Below are 12,480 nucleotides of genomic sequence, written 5' to 3'. Positions count from 1 at the left end.
ACAACTCTGACAATACTACAACTTACAAACACCACTTCTCCAGTACCGCATGTCCTTCCCACTCATCTGCCATCCTCGAGAAACGCCTCCTAAGCGCTCTCACTCATATTCCGATCAATCTCAGCATCCATGGCCCCAAGCAAATCCACCTCCACCTCATGTGCCTTCTCCTCAACTTCCGCTATTTTTTCACTTTTCGCCGCCGCAGACGATTGAGCAGCATCTTTTATTGCGTCGAATATACCTGAGACCTGCTCTTTAGCCGGTTCGTCGGTGTTGGATATAACTTGGGCATTTTCCTCGATGATTTGCTTATCTTCGGGGTCCGGGATAGATCCTAGACCAGGGATGGAGATTTCTATTGCGCCCGTTAGAGGGTTTGTTTGGGGTAGTGGGGGTGGAAGGGCCTCGGTTGGTGGATGTGGGATTGATACGGATTGATCTGTTTTGGGTTCTGATTGGGTTAGGGCTGGAGCTGTGAGATCTGGCTCTTTCATTTCGGTATCAGTGATTGTAACTGGTGGTGCTGGTGTAAGGTCCTTAGCAAGCGCTTCGGTTTTGGTAGTCGCAGGAGTAAGCGAGTTGTTTGCAGCACCACCACTTTCGTCAATTTCTCCTTCTTCGCTGCCCTCTGCCTCGCTTTCGTCGTTGTCTTCTCCTTCTTCCACCTCGATCTTGCTAATATCTTGTTCGGGAACAATACCTTCCGCCTGTCCCGTCTGCCCAACTGCTGCTTGACTGATTTCTGTGCCCGCGGGCTGTACAGATGCATCGACTTGCGGCGCTGGCTCAGGAACTGGATTAGCCTTCCTCCTGCCAGGTCCACCGAGCTTTTTCTTCTTTCGTCTAGGAGGTACGTTCTTTCTGGCAGGCGTGCCAGTTGCAGCTTGAGGGTTATCGGCACCAGCAGCAAGCACACCACTTGCATTGTTCAACCCGCCACCTTCACCTAGATCATAGCCTACCGCACCATTGATGGTCGCGCTGGAAAGGTATTGTCCAAACATCTTCTGTGCATATTCTGGGTTGTATAATGGTGGCAGCCCAGATCGTCGTGCAGCAAGGAAAGAACGTTCAGGTGTCTTTTCTGCAACATTGTGCGGTAACTGCATCCATCGTTTAACCTCGATTGTGCGGGCTTCATCTGGTTGGCCATTGGCGCGACCAGAAAGTTTTCGGCGCTTAGATGAGGACATTGACGGCCGGAAGGGTGTAATCTCATCTGGATCCTCATCTTCCTCCTCTTCTGCAGACTTCTCAGAGTCTTCGGATTCATCGGCGCTACCGACGTCGGACTTTGCTGAATCAGCGTCGCCGTTAGTTAGCTTTCCATTGCCGTCAATTGACTCAAGGTTGTTGAGATGCAGCGACTTGAGAGGTGTCGCCCTCTTTTCCGCCTCAGCAGCTGACATCCAGCGATTGTGCTTGCGATCCCATACTGAGAGTTTGGCGTTCGTGTTGCCAGCTCGAGCACGACGAATCAGTTCTTGGTTCCAGAATTGTAGTTCTTTCATGAATGATGGTACTGGTTCCTCTGGCCAGGGATATTGTGGAGTGTTGAATTGTGCTGTCCATTCTGCCGAATTGGTGGATTTTGTGTTTGCTGAAGAAAGGTCTGCTGAGATGTCCTGATTGACCTGAACGGTTTGAAGCGCATACTTTTGAACTGGCAGGCCGTCGGTTGGATCCAAGTCTAGGGCTTGACCTTGTCTCCTGGATGCAGCCTCTTGGTTCCTAGTTTGACGAGAGCGCTAGGTATGTCAGCAAGCATTTCGTCGATATTGGGAGGTAAATGAGAATGCATGTAAGGATAGCAGTAAACCAGCAAGCTGATGTGATAAGCGATAAAAGAACGTATAAAAATAAGGATAGCCTTTCCTGAGGCAGTCTCTGAAACAGCTCGGATAGTCTCGCGCCTGTGTTTCCGCGAAGATGCAGTTCGGAGTCGAATACATTTGAATGAGGTTGACAGACATGAGCATTGCCCGCGACGACGATGCGCCCAAGCCTTCAACCACCATAACCAGCCTACGTGCAGGGTCACTTTGACCTTAACAATCCCTCGATCTACTTTCTCGATCGCAAGTAGCGACGCAACCTCATTCGTGGATTAAAGCACGTGTATGGTGACCAATCGTGATGTATAAGTGAAATGACTTACAGGAGGCATCTCGGCTACTAGTGGCGCGACCGCGTGCTCATCAGCGCTACCGTTGTGTAGTGACGGTCGTCTAGCTCTTGATACAACGAGGGCGCAGTGGTCTAGATGTAGTGATAGTGGAGCACAGACGCGATAAGTGAAGGTTGATCGATGTTTTCAATATACTACAGCCTCGCGACAACGACGCGACAGACTTGTTGGAGTCGAGTTTCTCCATGCACGCTTTGGGCTTGACAAGTGGCTAATGGCGTTACGGACTGCAGGTATGCCGAATGAGGCAGTCAGGCCACTATTCATTTTCGGCCCCTGACTAGATAGGCGATATCTACGAGCCAGCATAGAACATCAGTCCTTCGAGAAGTGCATAGGATACATTCAAAAGAGAGATCAGCCTACGGAAGGTATAATACACAAAGGCAATCAGGTGCGCGTTGACTGGAAAATGCTCCCGGAAATGCTCTCAGCTGAGGACATCAAATAGTCCTAATGCCTCATTATTCCTGTTATATCGTCGACATATGCTCAATTTGAAGAACAGTTCAACGGTCGTATCAAGAGAATATGGACACAAACTGCAAAGTGCGGGCAAACGGGTGAGTCCGGACACTACCACTGCTTCATACCCTGTGTCGTGGTAGACTCCGAGCCGTGAAGTATAGCTGTCTGTGCATTATGGGAGGTCAGAAATGCCGATGCTGGTTGGTATCGAGGTCGATTGTTGCTGTTCGTCCAACTGATCGTCTCATACCTTGAGTCAGTCGGGTCGATGCTTCCCACGTCGAACTTCCAACCACAAAACCGTCTATTGCCAGGAACAATGATTATACTCAATTGCAAATATTTGAACAGCGGAGAATGTACATTCTTGTCTGGTAGTGTCACAGTCGCAAGACAGCTCATGGCTCGACTTTTAAGGCTCTTAATCCCAACCAGTGTCTTTCTGCCGCATTATGTGGCCGTCTTGGTCTTTTCCAGTCTTTCCGCCCTCCACCACTAATCTATCGAGCTGGTAGAATTGCGATACTATAGTTTGTCGCTGACTAGAGTTAGCATGCGCTCCCGTCAATAGCCCCAAAACGAAGCCGTGCAGAAATTATGAAGACTTGCCTTCATCACTTGTAGCTCTTTTAACCCTTTTTGCACAAGCTCTTGTACCTGCCTCGAATCTTGTTCCCTCTTGTGTTCTCTGAAAGCGTCCCTCGTCCTCCTCCAGGCGTAAGAGCGGAAGTTGTAATTGGCAAACTGTTTTGATTGTCGTAACAAAGAGCGATATAGGCTGCGCACGCTATATGCCGATGTGTCCGCAGCTGTCGCAATTGCTGCTGTCATGGCTGAAATATCTAGGAGCACGAGTGGCGTGATGTGTTTTGCAGTGGTATGATATGATGCGATGCGCTTCGGGTATAACAGTGAAGAAGCGATGACAGGGTACTGTGAGAGCTGGTGGGTATTGTAGCGTGTGCTATTGGCAGACTAGGCTAGCTCTTTGCTTGTCGTAGAGATGCCCTTGAGATACTGACTGCGTGGTACAAATTGGTACCACTAGGATGGCTGTTCGTGCTGCTTCAATAGCAGAGCTGGAATGTCGTGTTCGCCGCAACGCGCATCAAAGTTCATGGACTTTGAAGCTTTTTTGGAGCGATGACGATTTTCTGCGTTGCCGATTGTTCTCCGCGACTGTGAAGTCCTTGTACTTTCCGCAGGTCTCACACTTTCGTGCCTGCCTGTAACGCGCATGTGCAATCTTGCCCATACAGCCTTGTCAAGGGACCAGATCAAGAGCCTGCTTTTTGGTTGTTAGCAGAGAAGATCAAGCCCGGGTTTCTCCAGAATGACAGCAAGGTTCCCATCCCCACCACCGTCGCGAAGTGCCAGCCCTGAGATCGAACATGACATTCGTAAAGGAACTACTACGTTGACAGAGGCACTCGACACGTTACTTGAGCAGTATCTGGAATTCCTCGACCGATACACTATGCTGCGTGAGGAACTCTCAAAGTCTTTCTCGGCTGGCTTCTTCTCTCTAGCTCAGGCACAGAGAGCTTCCACGTTAGGCGCAGGCAGGAGATATGGTCAGGATTGCTACGACGAGCGCATGAAGGCTCAGAGGCGGGTCGATATCAGCCAAGAGAGCGGTAATAGTAGCGACGAGCTGAGTTATGCTGTGCTCAAAACACAACCGCCATCGAAATTATTAGACAACGGAGTAGAGGAGGCCAAGCAACCCAAGGCAGACACAAATGCACCAGAAGAGAAAGTGGACGAAGACGTTCACAGCGGTCCCTCTGAGGGAGCCACGCTGCCGGCAGTGAAACCTCCCAAGACATCCTCTGCATCAAAGCAAGACCCATCTTTTCGCGACCCATTGACTTGGTTTGGTATTCTTGCTCCACCTGCTTTACGACAGACTCAGTTAAATTTTATCCATGGTGTGGAGGAACTCATTCCAGAGCTTGCAACGATCGACACGAGAATGAGAGCTTTTGAAGAGGAGATATGGTCGAGCCGAAAGCTATTGAACATACAGACCGATGATGCGGATAACGAGCTTATTACAGACACGGGTAGATCTGCTACCGTGGAAGAGGACAAGCAACAAATTCGCAAGAAAGAGGCTGCTCAAGCATTGCGAAAGTCCAATCTGGCTTCGAGGCCTGTACATGCACGCTCGCAGCTTCTAAAGCTAGGGGACTGAATAGTCTGAACTTTGGTTCTCACCAGTTTCCTGGTTCGCAACATTCTAGCGAAGAAGCCCGCAGATACATCGTGGCATGTTGCAATCCATAAATTCCATCATAGCTGTTCATACCACTCGTAATTTCGTCGACAGACGTGCAGTCAAACACACTTCTTTTCCACCCATAAAGCAGCCCTCAACGCCGGCGCTATGTATGTGAACTACAAGCGATATACCAGACCTCCTATTCAACTGAAGACCCAGCCTCACCAGGTAACAGATTGCCCCTAACAGCAAACATCTTTCCAGAAGTGCCAGCCACGAATCCATCAACCTGCTTCGCATACTGCTCAACCTGTCTGCTATTGAGCATGCTCTCCAACCGGCTTGGTTCCGTAGGCAACTTGAACAATTTCTGCCACTCATCTTCTGGTAACGGTGGCTGCTTGCTGATCGCTCTTGCTGCATTCTCCGCTTTCCTCTTCGCCTGCCATTGCTGTATCTTCTGCTGTTCTCTGCCTAACGCTCTTGAGTAGTATGAGAAGTTATTGCTCTCTACATGGTGTGTCTCAACCGAGTCGAGCAGATTGTCACACGTCTGCTGGAGGAATGGGTCGATGTTTAATGCCAATTTGTCGAAGTTAGGGCCGAGTTCGTCACGGGCTATGCTTGGGTTGGATTCGATGCTGTGAACGGATGTTGGAGGTGTAATCTCTCCCTTTGACAAGAGGGAAGGTATTTGGTTAAGGAAGGTCGTTACGTTGTGGGCATTATGCAGGCGGATGGGAAGTTCGACGAGGATTTCGCTATATTTGAGCCCAGATTTCAGTAAACTGAGAACAGTTAGCAGAGTTCAACCGAATTGGGACGAGGATACTTACGCTTCTGTGGTGAACTTGTTCTCCTTGTATGCTGTCATGAATTGAGGTGATAGCCTGAACGCACGCATGCTCAGCGCACCTTGCGAGCTTCGGCTGATATCGTGCACGAGAGCGATGGTGCGCTCATTAAGTTCTTTCTGGTAGTAATATTGATTCTCAATGAAGTTGGAGTTGACAAAGTCGCCCAGGTTAGCGCTGGTGTACCATCCGACATTATTAGCATCGACACCGACTTCTTTCTGCATCCTAATCATCTCAGCTTGATATGCGGCATTGGCTTTTGCGCGTGGGGCTGCGGCGGCAGAGTTGAAATGTTGCTGCTCGAATTGTGCCTCCGCTGGAACGTCGACGATAGGGAAAGGAAAGCAATTTGTGACCTCGAGGGTGCCATTGTTGTCCATGCCTACGAGAAAACCAGTGGCTGTCGCTGGATGTCGAGCAGCGCAGTGCTTGATCGTCTTCATCACAGTCAGCGCCTCCAGTTGCACTGCCTGCGGCGGCTGGTCTTCGAGTGTAGACATTGCGGATGGTCGAACGATGAACGGTAAAGGTGACTCTAGTGGATTTTCGTCGTCCTGGTGAAGTTCTTCTTGCAATATGATCTTTACTCGCGCCGACGGCAGTACGATGCCTCCAACCCGAAGATTCGCTGTCATTTTTGTGTGGAACTTTCGCAGAAACTCAGCCGATAGCCGATGTATCGCCGTGGATTGTGTCACTGGTCTTCAGCGTTTGACCACAAATCGTTTCTGCTCTACTACTGTGGGAAGATCGTAAATGGGAAAACACCTGCGACTTTGTGTGCTGTGGTCATCAAATTCCACACGAGATAGGCGTTTCCATTAGTAGCAAACAGTGCCAAGCCTAATATGCGTGTTGCCGTTGTGATGATCCAGCTGAGAAGTGTAATTCAGAGCAGTGAAACCATTCGACGAGCATGAACTTCACGAGGGTTACAATGATCAGCCGTTATTGTGCATCTCTAAATATCATCCCAAAAGGTCATATCAACCGATCTACACCTAAACACCACACTTGTACTATATCGGCCGAGCTACATCCTCCACGATGCCAACATACCATCTGCTTTTGAATAGCCCTAAAGCCTTGATGGATGCGAGGGTGGCTCAACCTAAGATAGTAGAACTGCTCAGATATTGTGATCTTCTTGTACGCAAGTAATTTTGTGTTCCTGTCCTTTGACTTCAGCTGTGATGTTCTGGGAGTCGGCCTCAAGTTCAGCGCTGCTTAATAGTCCTTTTTCAATTAGTCCCCATTTCGTTGGGATCGGCTCAGCGGCGGTGCCTCTCGAACGATTTGAGAGTTCACGGCTGGTTGTTAGTCTACTTAAGAACCATAGGTGCAGTTGCGATATTCAGCGAAGGACTGTGTCGTGCTTTGTGAATAAAGCAACGTGATCGAGTCGCGCGGCAAGTCTGCTCGTGAGATCGCATTCGCGAGAGACTTGTTCGGTGTGATCAAGCAATCATTCAGCTTTACCAATAGTTCATACGACTGCTTGCAATCTCAAGGTCAAGGTGTGTGAGGAGACGAACTTGAAGTTGAGCAGCTTGACCATGGAGCTGTAGTGACGCAATTTGTGGTTTGGACGCGCCGCGCTAGAAGAGCTTATCAGATCAAACTTATTTTGATAAGTGCAGCCGTCATGATATGACCTTGATCGAGGTTGATGAGCTGCTCTTTGTTTTCCAGCAGCAACTGAAGGCGTCTGATGGCCTTTAATACCAACACCGACATATGGATTGTAATTAGACTCAACATCCTCCTGTTCGATTAAACACGAAAGCTGATATCGCACAGGCTGGAGCATTCGCAGCATTTACTGTCGACCTTCTGGTATATCCGCTTGATACCCTCAAAACTAGAATTCAGTCTCCCGACTACAAGAAGCTCTACACTGAAAATGGTCGAGCAAGCAGGGCGCTCTTTCGCGGCCTTTACCAAGGTATCGGCTCCATCATACTCGTAACGCTACCATCATCTGGAGCATTTTTCACCACATATGAAGCCTTAAAGTACACTCTTAACGATGCCGTTCCTCCGAATTCAACGCTGTATATGCCACAGCCAGTCATAAACGCAATCAGCAGTGGAGGTGCAGAACTGGTTAGCTGTGCCATCCTTACTCCGGCCGAAGTCATCAAGCAGAATGCGCAGGTTGCGCAAAAGACGATCAAAGGTGTTGGACCCACGCTGAGTGTTTTGAAAGAATTCCGAAAACATCCTTTCCGGTTGTGGAGTGGTTATACTGCTTTGGCTGGACGCAACCTGCCTTTTACAGCCATGCAGTTCCCCGTGTTCGAGCATCTCAAGTCGCATTTCATGGAGAAAAGACGGAGACAAAAAGGTGCTGAGGTTGATGGCATCTTTGAACGGGCTTCAATTACCTCTATGAGCGCAGGAATAGCAGGTAGTGGCGCTGCTTGGATCACAACCCCAATTGATGTGATCAAGACAAGGATGATGCTTGCAGCAGGCAATCGTGGTCAGACAGTAGAGAACAAAAACATTGGAACGCTACTCACAGAAGGGCTATCTAGTAAATCTAGCAAAGGAATTTGGGAAACCGCAAAAGAGGTTGGTCAGACAGATGGACTTCGAGGCTTCTTCAGGGGAGCAGCATTAAGAGCTGTATGGACTGCTGTTGGAAGTGGTCTTTACCTGGGTGTATACGAGGGCGGCCGCTTTTACCTTGAAGACGCCAGAAAATCTAAGGAGGAGAAAAATCATATCATGCCGAAAGACTGGAGCAGCGTTCAAGTAGGAGTTGGTAGGAGCAGGTCTCAGGGTGAAGCTATAAAGAAGAGTGGTTGGCAGGACGATTCAAAGTGATCGAGCTGCTGATACTGAATTCATATCAACCACTACTCATCTCGCGAGGGAGACATTGCGCCCATTAGTTCAGCACAAGGGGGACGACCGACTGTCAGGCAAAAGCTGAGCGCCATTGTCGTGGCGCCTCATCATGCGTGGAGGTGGAAGCACTTACGATTGGTAGGCTCCAGCACCAACTTGGCGCACGAGGCATTATTGCCAGGACGCTGGTCGACGAGGACGCAGTTGCCCTCCAGCTCATTGCGCAGAACCGCGATTCGAAGTTGCTTCAACCATAGCGGAGCTGGCTCAACGATCGAACCATACACCCAGAGCTGAGTATTTCAGTGAATTGTTCTGCAGTTGAGAAAGTGCAACACCAGACATGTTTTGAGGACCCAGGACCAGCCTCATACTTGCAATCTGTGGCTACCACTCGCCAAGATAGTCACCACGGATCTGCTAGTTGTACGAATTCCAGTAGAGCAAGCGAAAGGTTATTTCACAAGCCTTGTCTGCTGCATCCAAGTCATCCATGAACTTTGTCGTAGCTCCCACTTTCAATAAACAGATTTTTGATCTTAGAATTAGTTCAGTAACCGATATGGACAAACGTTATAGTCCTCCAAACCCACAGTCGTGATCATCTTTATGGTGGCCGGCGTAAGTTCGGCTTTTGCTGCATGAATACGTCCCAGCTTGGACTAAATTTCGGTTTCAGAGATCTGCTCTCTCGAACGATCCGTGACCACTGCATTCTGGAGATGAGCTTATGCGAGGCATTGTTCATCCGTCTAGATCTGAGGGTCACAAGCTAGCATGTAAGCTCAAGCTAGACCTCCTCCAACTGAAACTAACTGACGGACATATGTAGGCCTCTCTCTGTATCGTAACCTCCTTAGACAGGCTTTGCGTCTCCATGACGAGACTACGTCGGACTACCTCAAAAGTCTTGTTCAGAATCGCTTTCGACTTGACAGGCGGATCAACTCGCCCAGTGCAATCTGCCATGCCTTAGAACAAGTTCGGGAAGTTCACAAGATTGTGAAAGATGCTGCCGACGGTTGTCTCGAAAATCAGCTTCGGCTCGTCGACGCTCTAAGCAGAGTTGCCATTCATGCGCAGGAGCAAGACACTCTGCGGAGTCATCAAGCGAACCTGCGAAGTCCCACGCGTACAAGCAAGCTAGCTAAGATAGCACACCACGAAAATCATCGCAGCAAGGAATGGGCTGCTAAGATCCCGAAGTCGATACCGATTCTGCAACGCCCTGTGCCCAAGGAACAGCTTCCAAACCCAGATCGACCTCGTCGCGTACCTGTCGTTATGTCAAGTCAAGGGTTCCCGTTCCTGCGCTATAAATCTGGCTCTCAGTCACTAGAACTGGGCAGGATAATGAGGGACCAGTATGAACGAGATTTTAGACGATGGACTACCGTTCAGAATTTACAGCACGAGCTTGACCATGCCCGGCTTGAAGATTCGTGGGATAAAGATCTGGAGAAGCACGCTGGACACTACAATAACGACGATGTAAGGTGGACCGAGGCTATCACTTTCGCTGATGCAGAATTACGGGGCGTGTTGAGGCAAGCAGCACGAAGGAGGGACGATATAGCTATGCGCATGTGGCACATCAAAGAAGAGGAGACACAGCTCGCAGCGAAGGAGAAAGAAGAGAGAAGGGTTCAGCGGCGGTTAGAGAGAGAACAGCAATCACGAAGCACATTGGTGGCTGCAGGCAACGAGACCACAGCAGGCATAGCTCGTAAAGGTCAAGCCAACCATGATAGTTCAGCTGGTTCAGAGCCAACAATAGATGCTGATACAAAGTAATCAAGACAGCCTAACTCAGACAATTACTGCAAATCCAGTATCAAAGTACTTCTTGCCTTGACAGACCTGTAGCAATTTGTGCCCAGAAAGTATCGTGAAGCAGCGAACATGGAACGTTTCAGGCACGATCATTTGCGATCCGGGACGAATTTCCTGAGGCTAACTTGACGAGTTAACTGGCCCTTTCTTATTGGTCGGATGGCCTTACTCCTCCCACGCGACATCTCGTTTTCCTCCAGGCTCTACCTCTCCGCTGTATTTTATGACGTAGCAGGGCACGAACGTTTCTGGCTTCCCTTGCCTTGATAAGAAAGCAATAGTGGCAGAAAAACACTTTCATCACGTCTTCTCTTGTTTTTTGAAGTTTATTACTCAGGTTACGGCTATAGCTGCTTTCGCCAGCTGGCTGTGCCAAGCTCGACCTTATACACGGGTTCTGTATATTGCACGCAAGCGCGGTTCTCGTTGTATAGGTCCACAATCACAATTGCAATTGTTGAACAACATCACAACATGTCCTCCACAATCATCACATCATTCAGTGGTGCCCTTCAGGCTTCGCTCTCCGTCCTTCTGGTCATCTTTTATGGTGTTGTCGCGGCGCAGTTCAACCTGCTCGATAATGCTTCAGCCAAGCGCGTCTCCTACCTCAGTGTGAAGCTCTTTCTACCATTCCTGCTCATCACTAAAGTAGGCAAAGAGCTCACACTGCAAAACGCAAGCAACTATGTGCCTATCCTGAGTAAGCGTTCTCAAAATACCGATGACTTGAGGATCGTGGTTACTAATTACTTGCAGTATGGGCTATCTTTTACACAGCAATATCAGTGGGCATTGGCATGGTGAGTGTGAAGTTATTCAAATTACCGCCATGGGTGACGCCCGCCATCGCTTTCAACAACACTACTTCTCTACCTCTTCTTTTGGTTCAGTCTATGGAATCTACCGGCATTCTAAGTGCCATTCTGAAAGACAACGAAGATGTCAGTGAGGCAATCTCAAGGGCACAGAGCTACTTCCTAGTCTGCTCTGTCATTAGCAATTGTGCAACCTTTGCTGTTGGGCCACGGTTGTTAGATGGTGAAGAAGGCAGAGACGACGTCGGTGACAACAAAGATAGTGGTGGCGAAGATGGTCAAGCATATCCCAATAGGAACGGAGCTGTGAGCACCTGGAGTGGTAACGGACTGCAACGACAGCATGACCAGTATGCCGAGCCAGGCTTCTCGAGCCACGAAGAAGGCTCCGACGAAACAACATCACTATTGCCCGACCGGTTAATCGCAGCACATACCCAAGTCCACAACCAACTCCACGACAGAACCCACAACTTGCTACATCAAGCTCACTTCCACCCCGATGACTTCTCATCTCGCACAAAGTCATTCTGGTCAGTCATCGCCGACTTCTTCAACCCACCTCTTATCGGTGCAGTAATAGGCTTCATCATCGGACTTGCCCCACCTCTTCACCGAGCCTTCTTCTCAAATTCAAACGAAGGCGGCATTTTCACCGCTTGGCTCACTCAATCTGTCACAAATACGGGCGAGCTATTCGTCAGCCTACAAGTCATCTTGGTCGGAGTAAAGCTTGCCTCCTCGCTCCGAAAGATGAAACGAGGCGAAGGAGACAGGTCAGGTCACATGTCATGGGGCGCTGCGGCCTTTGTCTTTGGAATACGATATATCTTTTGGCCGATTGTGAGTATACCCATCATTTACGGTCTTGCGAAGCGGGGTGTTTTGGACAACGATGCTGTGTTGTGGTTCAGCATGATGGTTATGCCGTCTGGACCGCCAGCTATGAGTCTCATACCGATGGCAGACGTGAGTGGCAAGGATGAGGCTGTCAAGATGACGGTGGCGAAGCTGCTTACTGGTATGTATGCACTTAGTCCTGTGCTTGCGTTTGTGGTCACAATAGCTCTTAAAGCTGCACAGAGTGTATGAAGTTTCGATTTGGGTTATGAGCTTGTGGGAATAGCAGTATGGTAAACAATTTCCTTCTATAGCCGAAGTCTTACCTCGTCAGAGCTGTAGCTGCTCAACGTATACACTATACATGCCTATATCGTGCAGTACGAAACCAGG

General features: G+C 49.2%; 6 protein-coding genes across 6 annotated transcripts; 4 read left to right on the top strand and 2 right to left on the bottom strand.

Moving 5' to 3' along the window:
- Positions 1 to 89: 89 nt before the first annotated feature.
- Positions 90 to 2,170, bottom strand: LTR64_007151 (uncharacterized protein; the record flags this gene model as incomplete). The annotated part of the gene is made up of 2 exons (XM_064901474.1): positions 90 to 1,751; positions 2,162 to 2,170. The coding sequence occupies 2 exons, from the start codon at positions 2,168 to 2,170 to the stop codon at positions 90 to 92; spliced, it is 1,671 nt and encodes a 556-aa protein (XP_064752550.1).
- Positions 2,171 to 3,992: 1,822 nt separating this feature from the next.
- Positions 3,993 to 4,856, top strand: LTR64_007150 (uncharacterized protein; the record flags this gene model as incomplete). Its single annotated transcript, XM_064901473.1, has 2 exons — positions 3,993 to 4,143; positions 4,189 to 4,856. The coding sequence occupies 2 exons, from the start codon at positions 3,993 to 3,995 to the stop codon at positions 4,854 to 4,856; spliced, it is 819 nt and encodes a 272-aa protein (XP_064752549.1).
- A 226-nt stretch (positions 4,857 to 5,082) lies between these two features.
- Positions 5,083 to 6,240, bottom strand: LTR64_007149 (uncharacterized protein; the record flags this gene model as incomplete). Its single annotated transcript, XM_064901472.1, has 2 exons — positions 5,083 to 5,671; positions 5,720 to 6,240. 2 exons carry the CDS (start codon positions 6,238 to 6,240, stop codon positions 5,083 to 5,085), a joined length of 1,110 nt encoding a protein of 369 aa, XP_064752548.1.
- Positions 6,241 to 7,451: 1,211 nt separating this feature from the next.
- LTR64_007148 (uncharacterized protein) lies at positions 7,452 to 8,572 on the top strand (the record flags this gene model as incomplete). Its single annotated transcript, XM_064901471.1, has 2 exons — positions 7,452 to 7,484; positions 7,541 to 8,572. The coding sequence occupies 2 exons, from the start codon at positions 7,452 to 7,454 to the stop codon at positions 8,570 to 8,572; spliced, it is 1,065 nt and encodes a 354-aa protein (XP_064752547.1).
- Positions 8,573 to 9,326: 754 nt separating this feature from the next.
- LTR64_007147 (uncharacterized protein) lies at positions 9,327 to 10,390 on the top strand (the record flags this gene model as incomplete). The annotated part of the gene is made up of 2 exons (XM_064901470.1): positions 9,327 to 9,375; positions 9,429 to 10,390. 2 exons carry the CDS (start codon positions 9,327 to 9,329, stop codon positions 10,388 to 10,390), a joined length of 1,011 nt encoding a protein of 336 aa, XP_064752546.1.
- A 513-nt stretch (positions 10,391 to 10,903) lies between these two features.
- LTR64_007146 (uncharacterized protein) lies at positions 10,904 to 12,339 on the top strand (the record flags this gene model as incomplete). The annotated part of the gene is made up of 2 exons (XM_064901469.1): positions 10,904 to 11,132; positions 11,189 to 12,339. The coding sequence occupies 2 exons, from the start codon at positions 10,904 to 10,906 to the stop codon at positions 12,337 to 12,339; spliced, it is 1,380 nt and encodes a 459-aa protein (XP_064752545.1).
- Positions 12,340 to 12,480: the final 141 nt, after the last annotated feature.

Source organism: Lithohypha guttulata, assembly GCF_036872675.1.
Source record: "Lithohypha guttulata strain CCFEE 5908 chromosome Unknown scaffold_5, whole genome shotgun sequence".
Classification (NCBI taxonomy): domain Eukaryota; kingdom Fungi; phylum Ascomycota; class Eurotiomycetes; order Chaetothyriales; family Trichomeriaceae; genus Lithohypha; species Lithohypha guttulata.
This window is presented reverse-complemented; position numbering and strand designations above follow the sequence as displayed.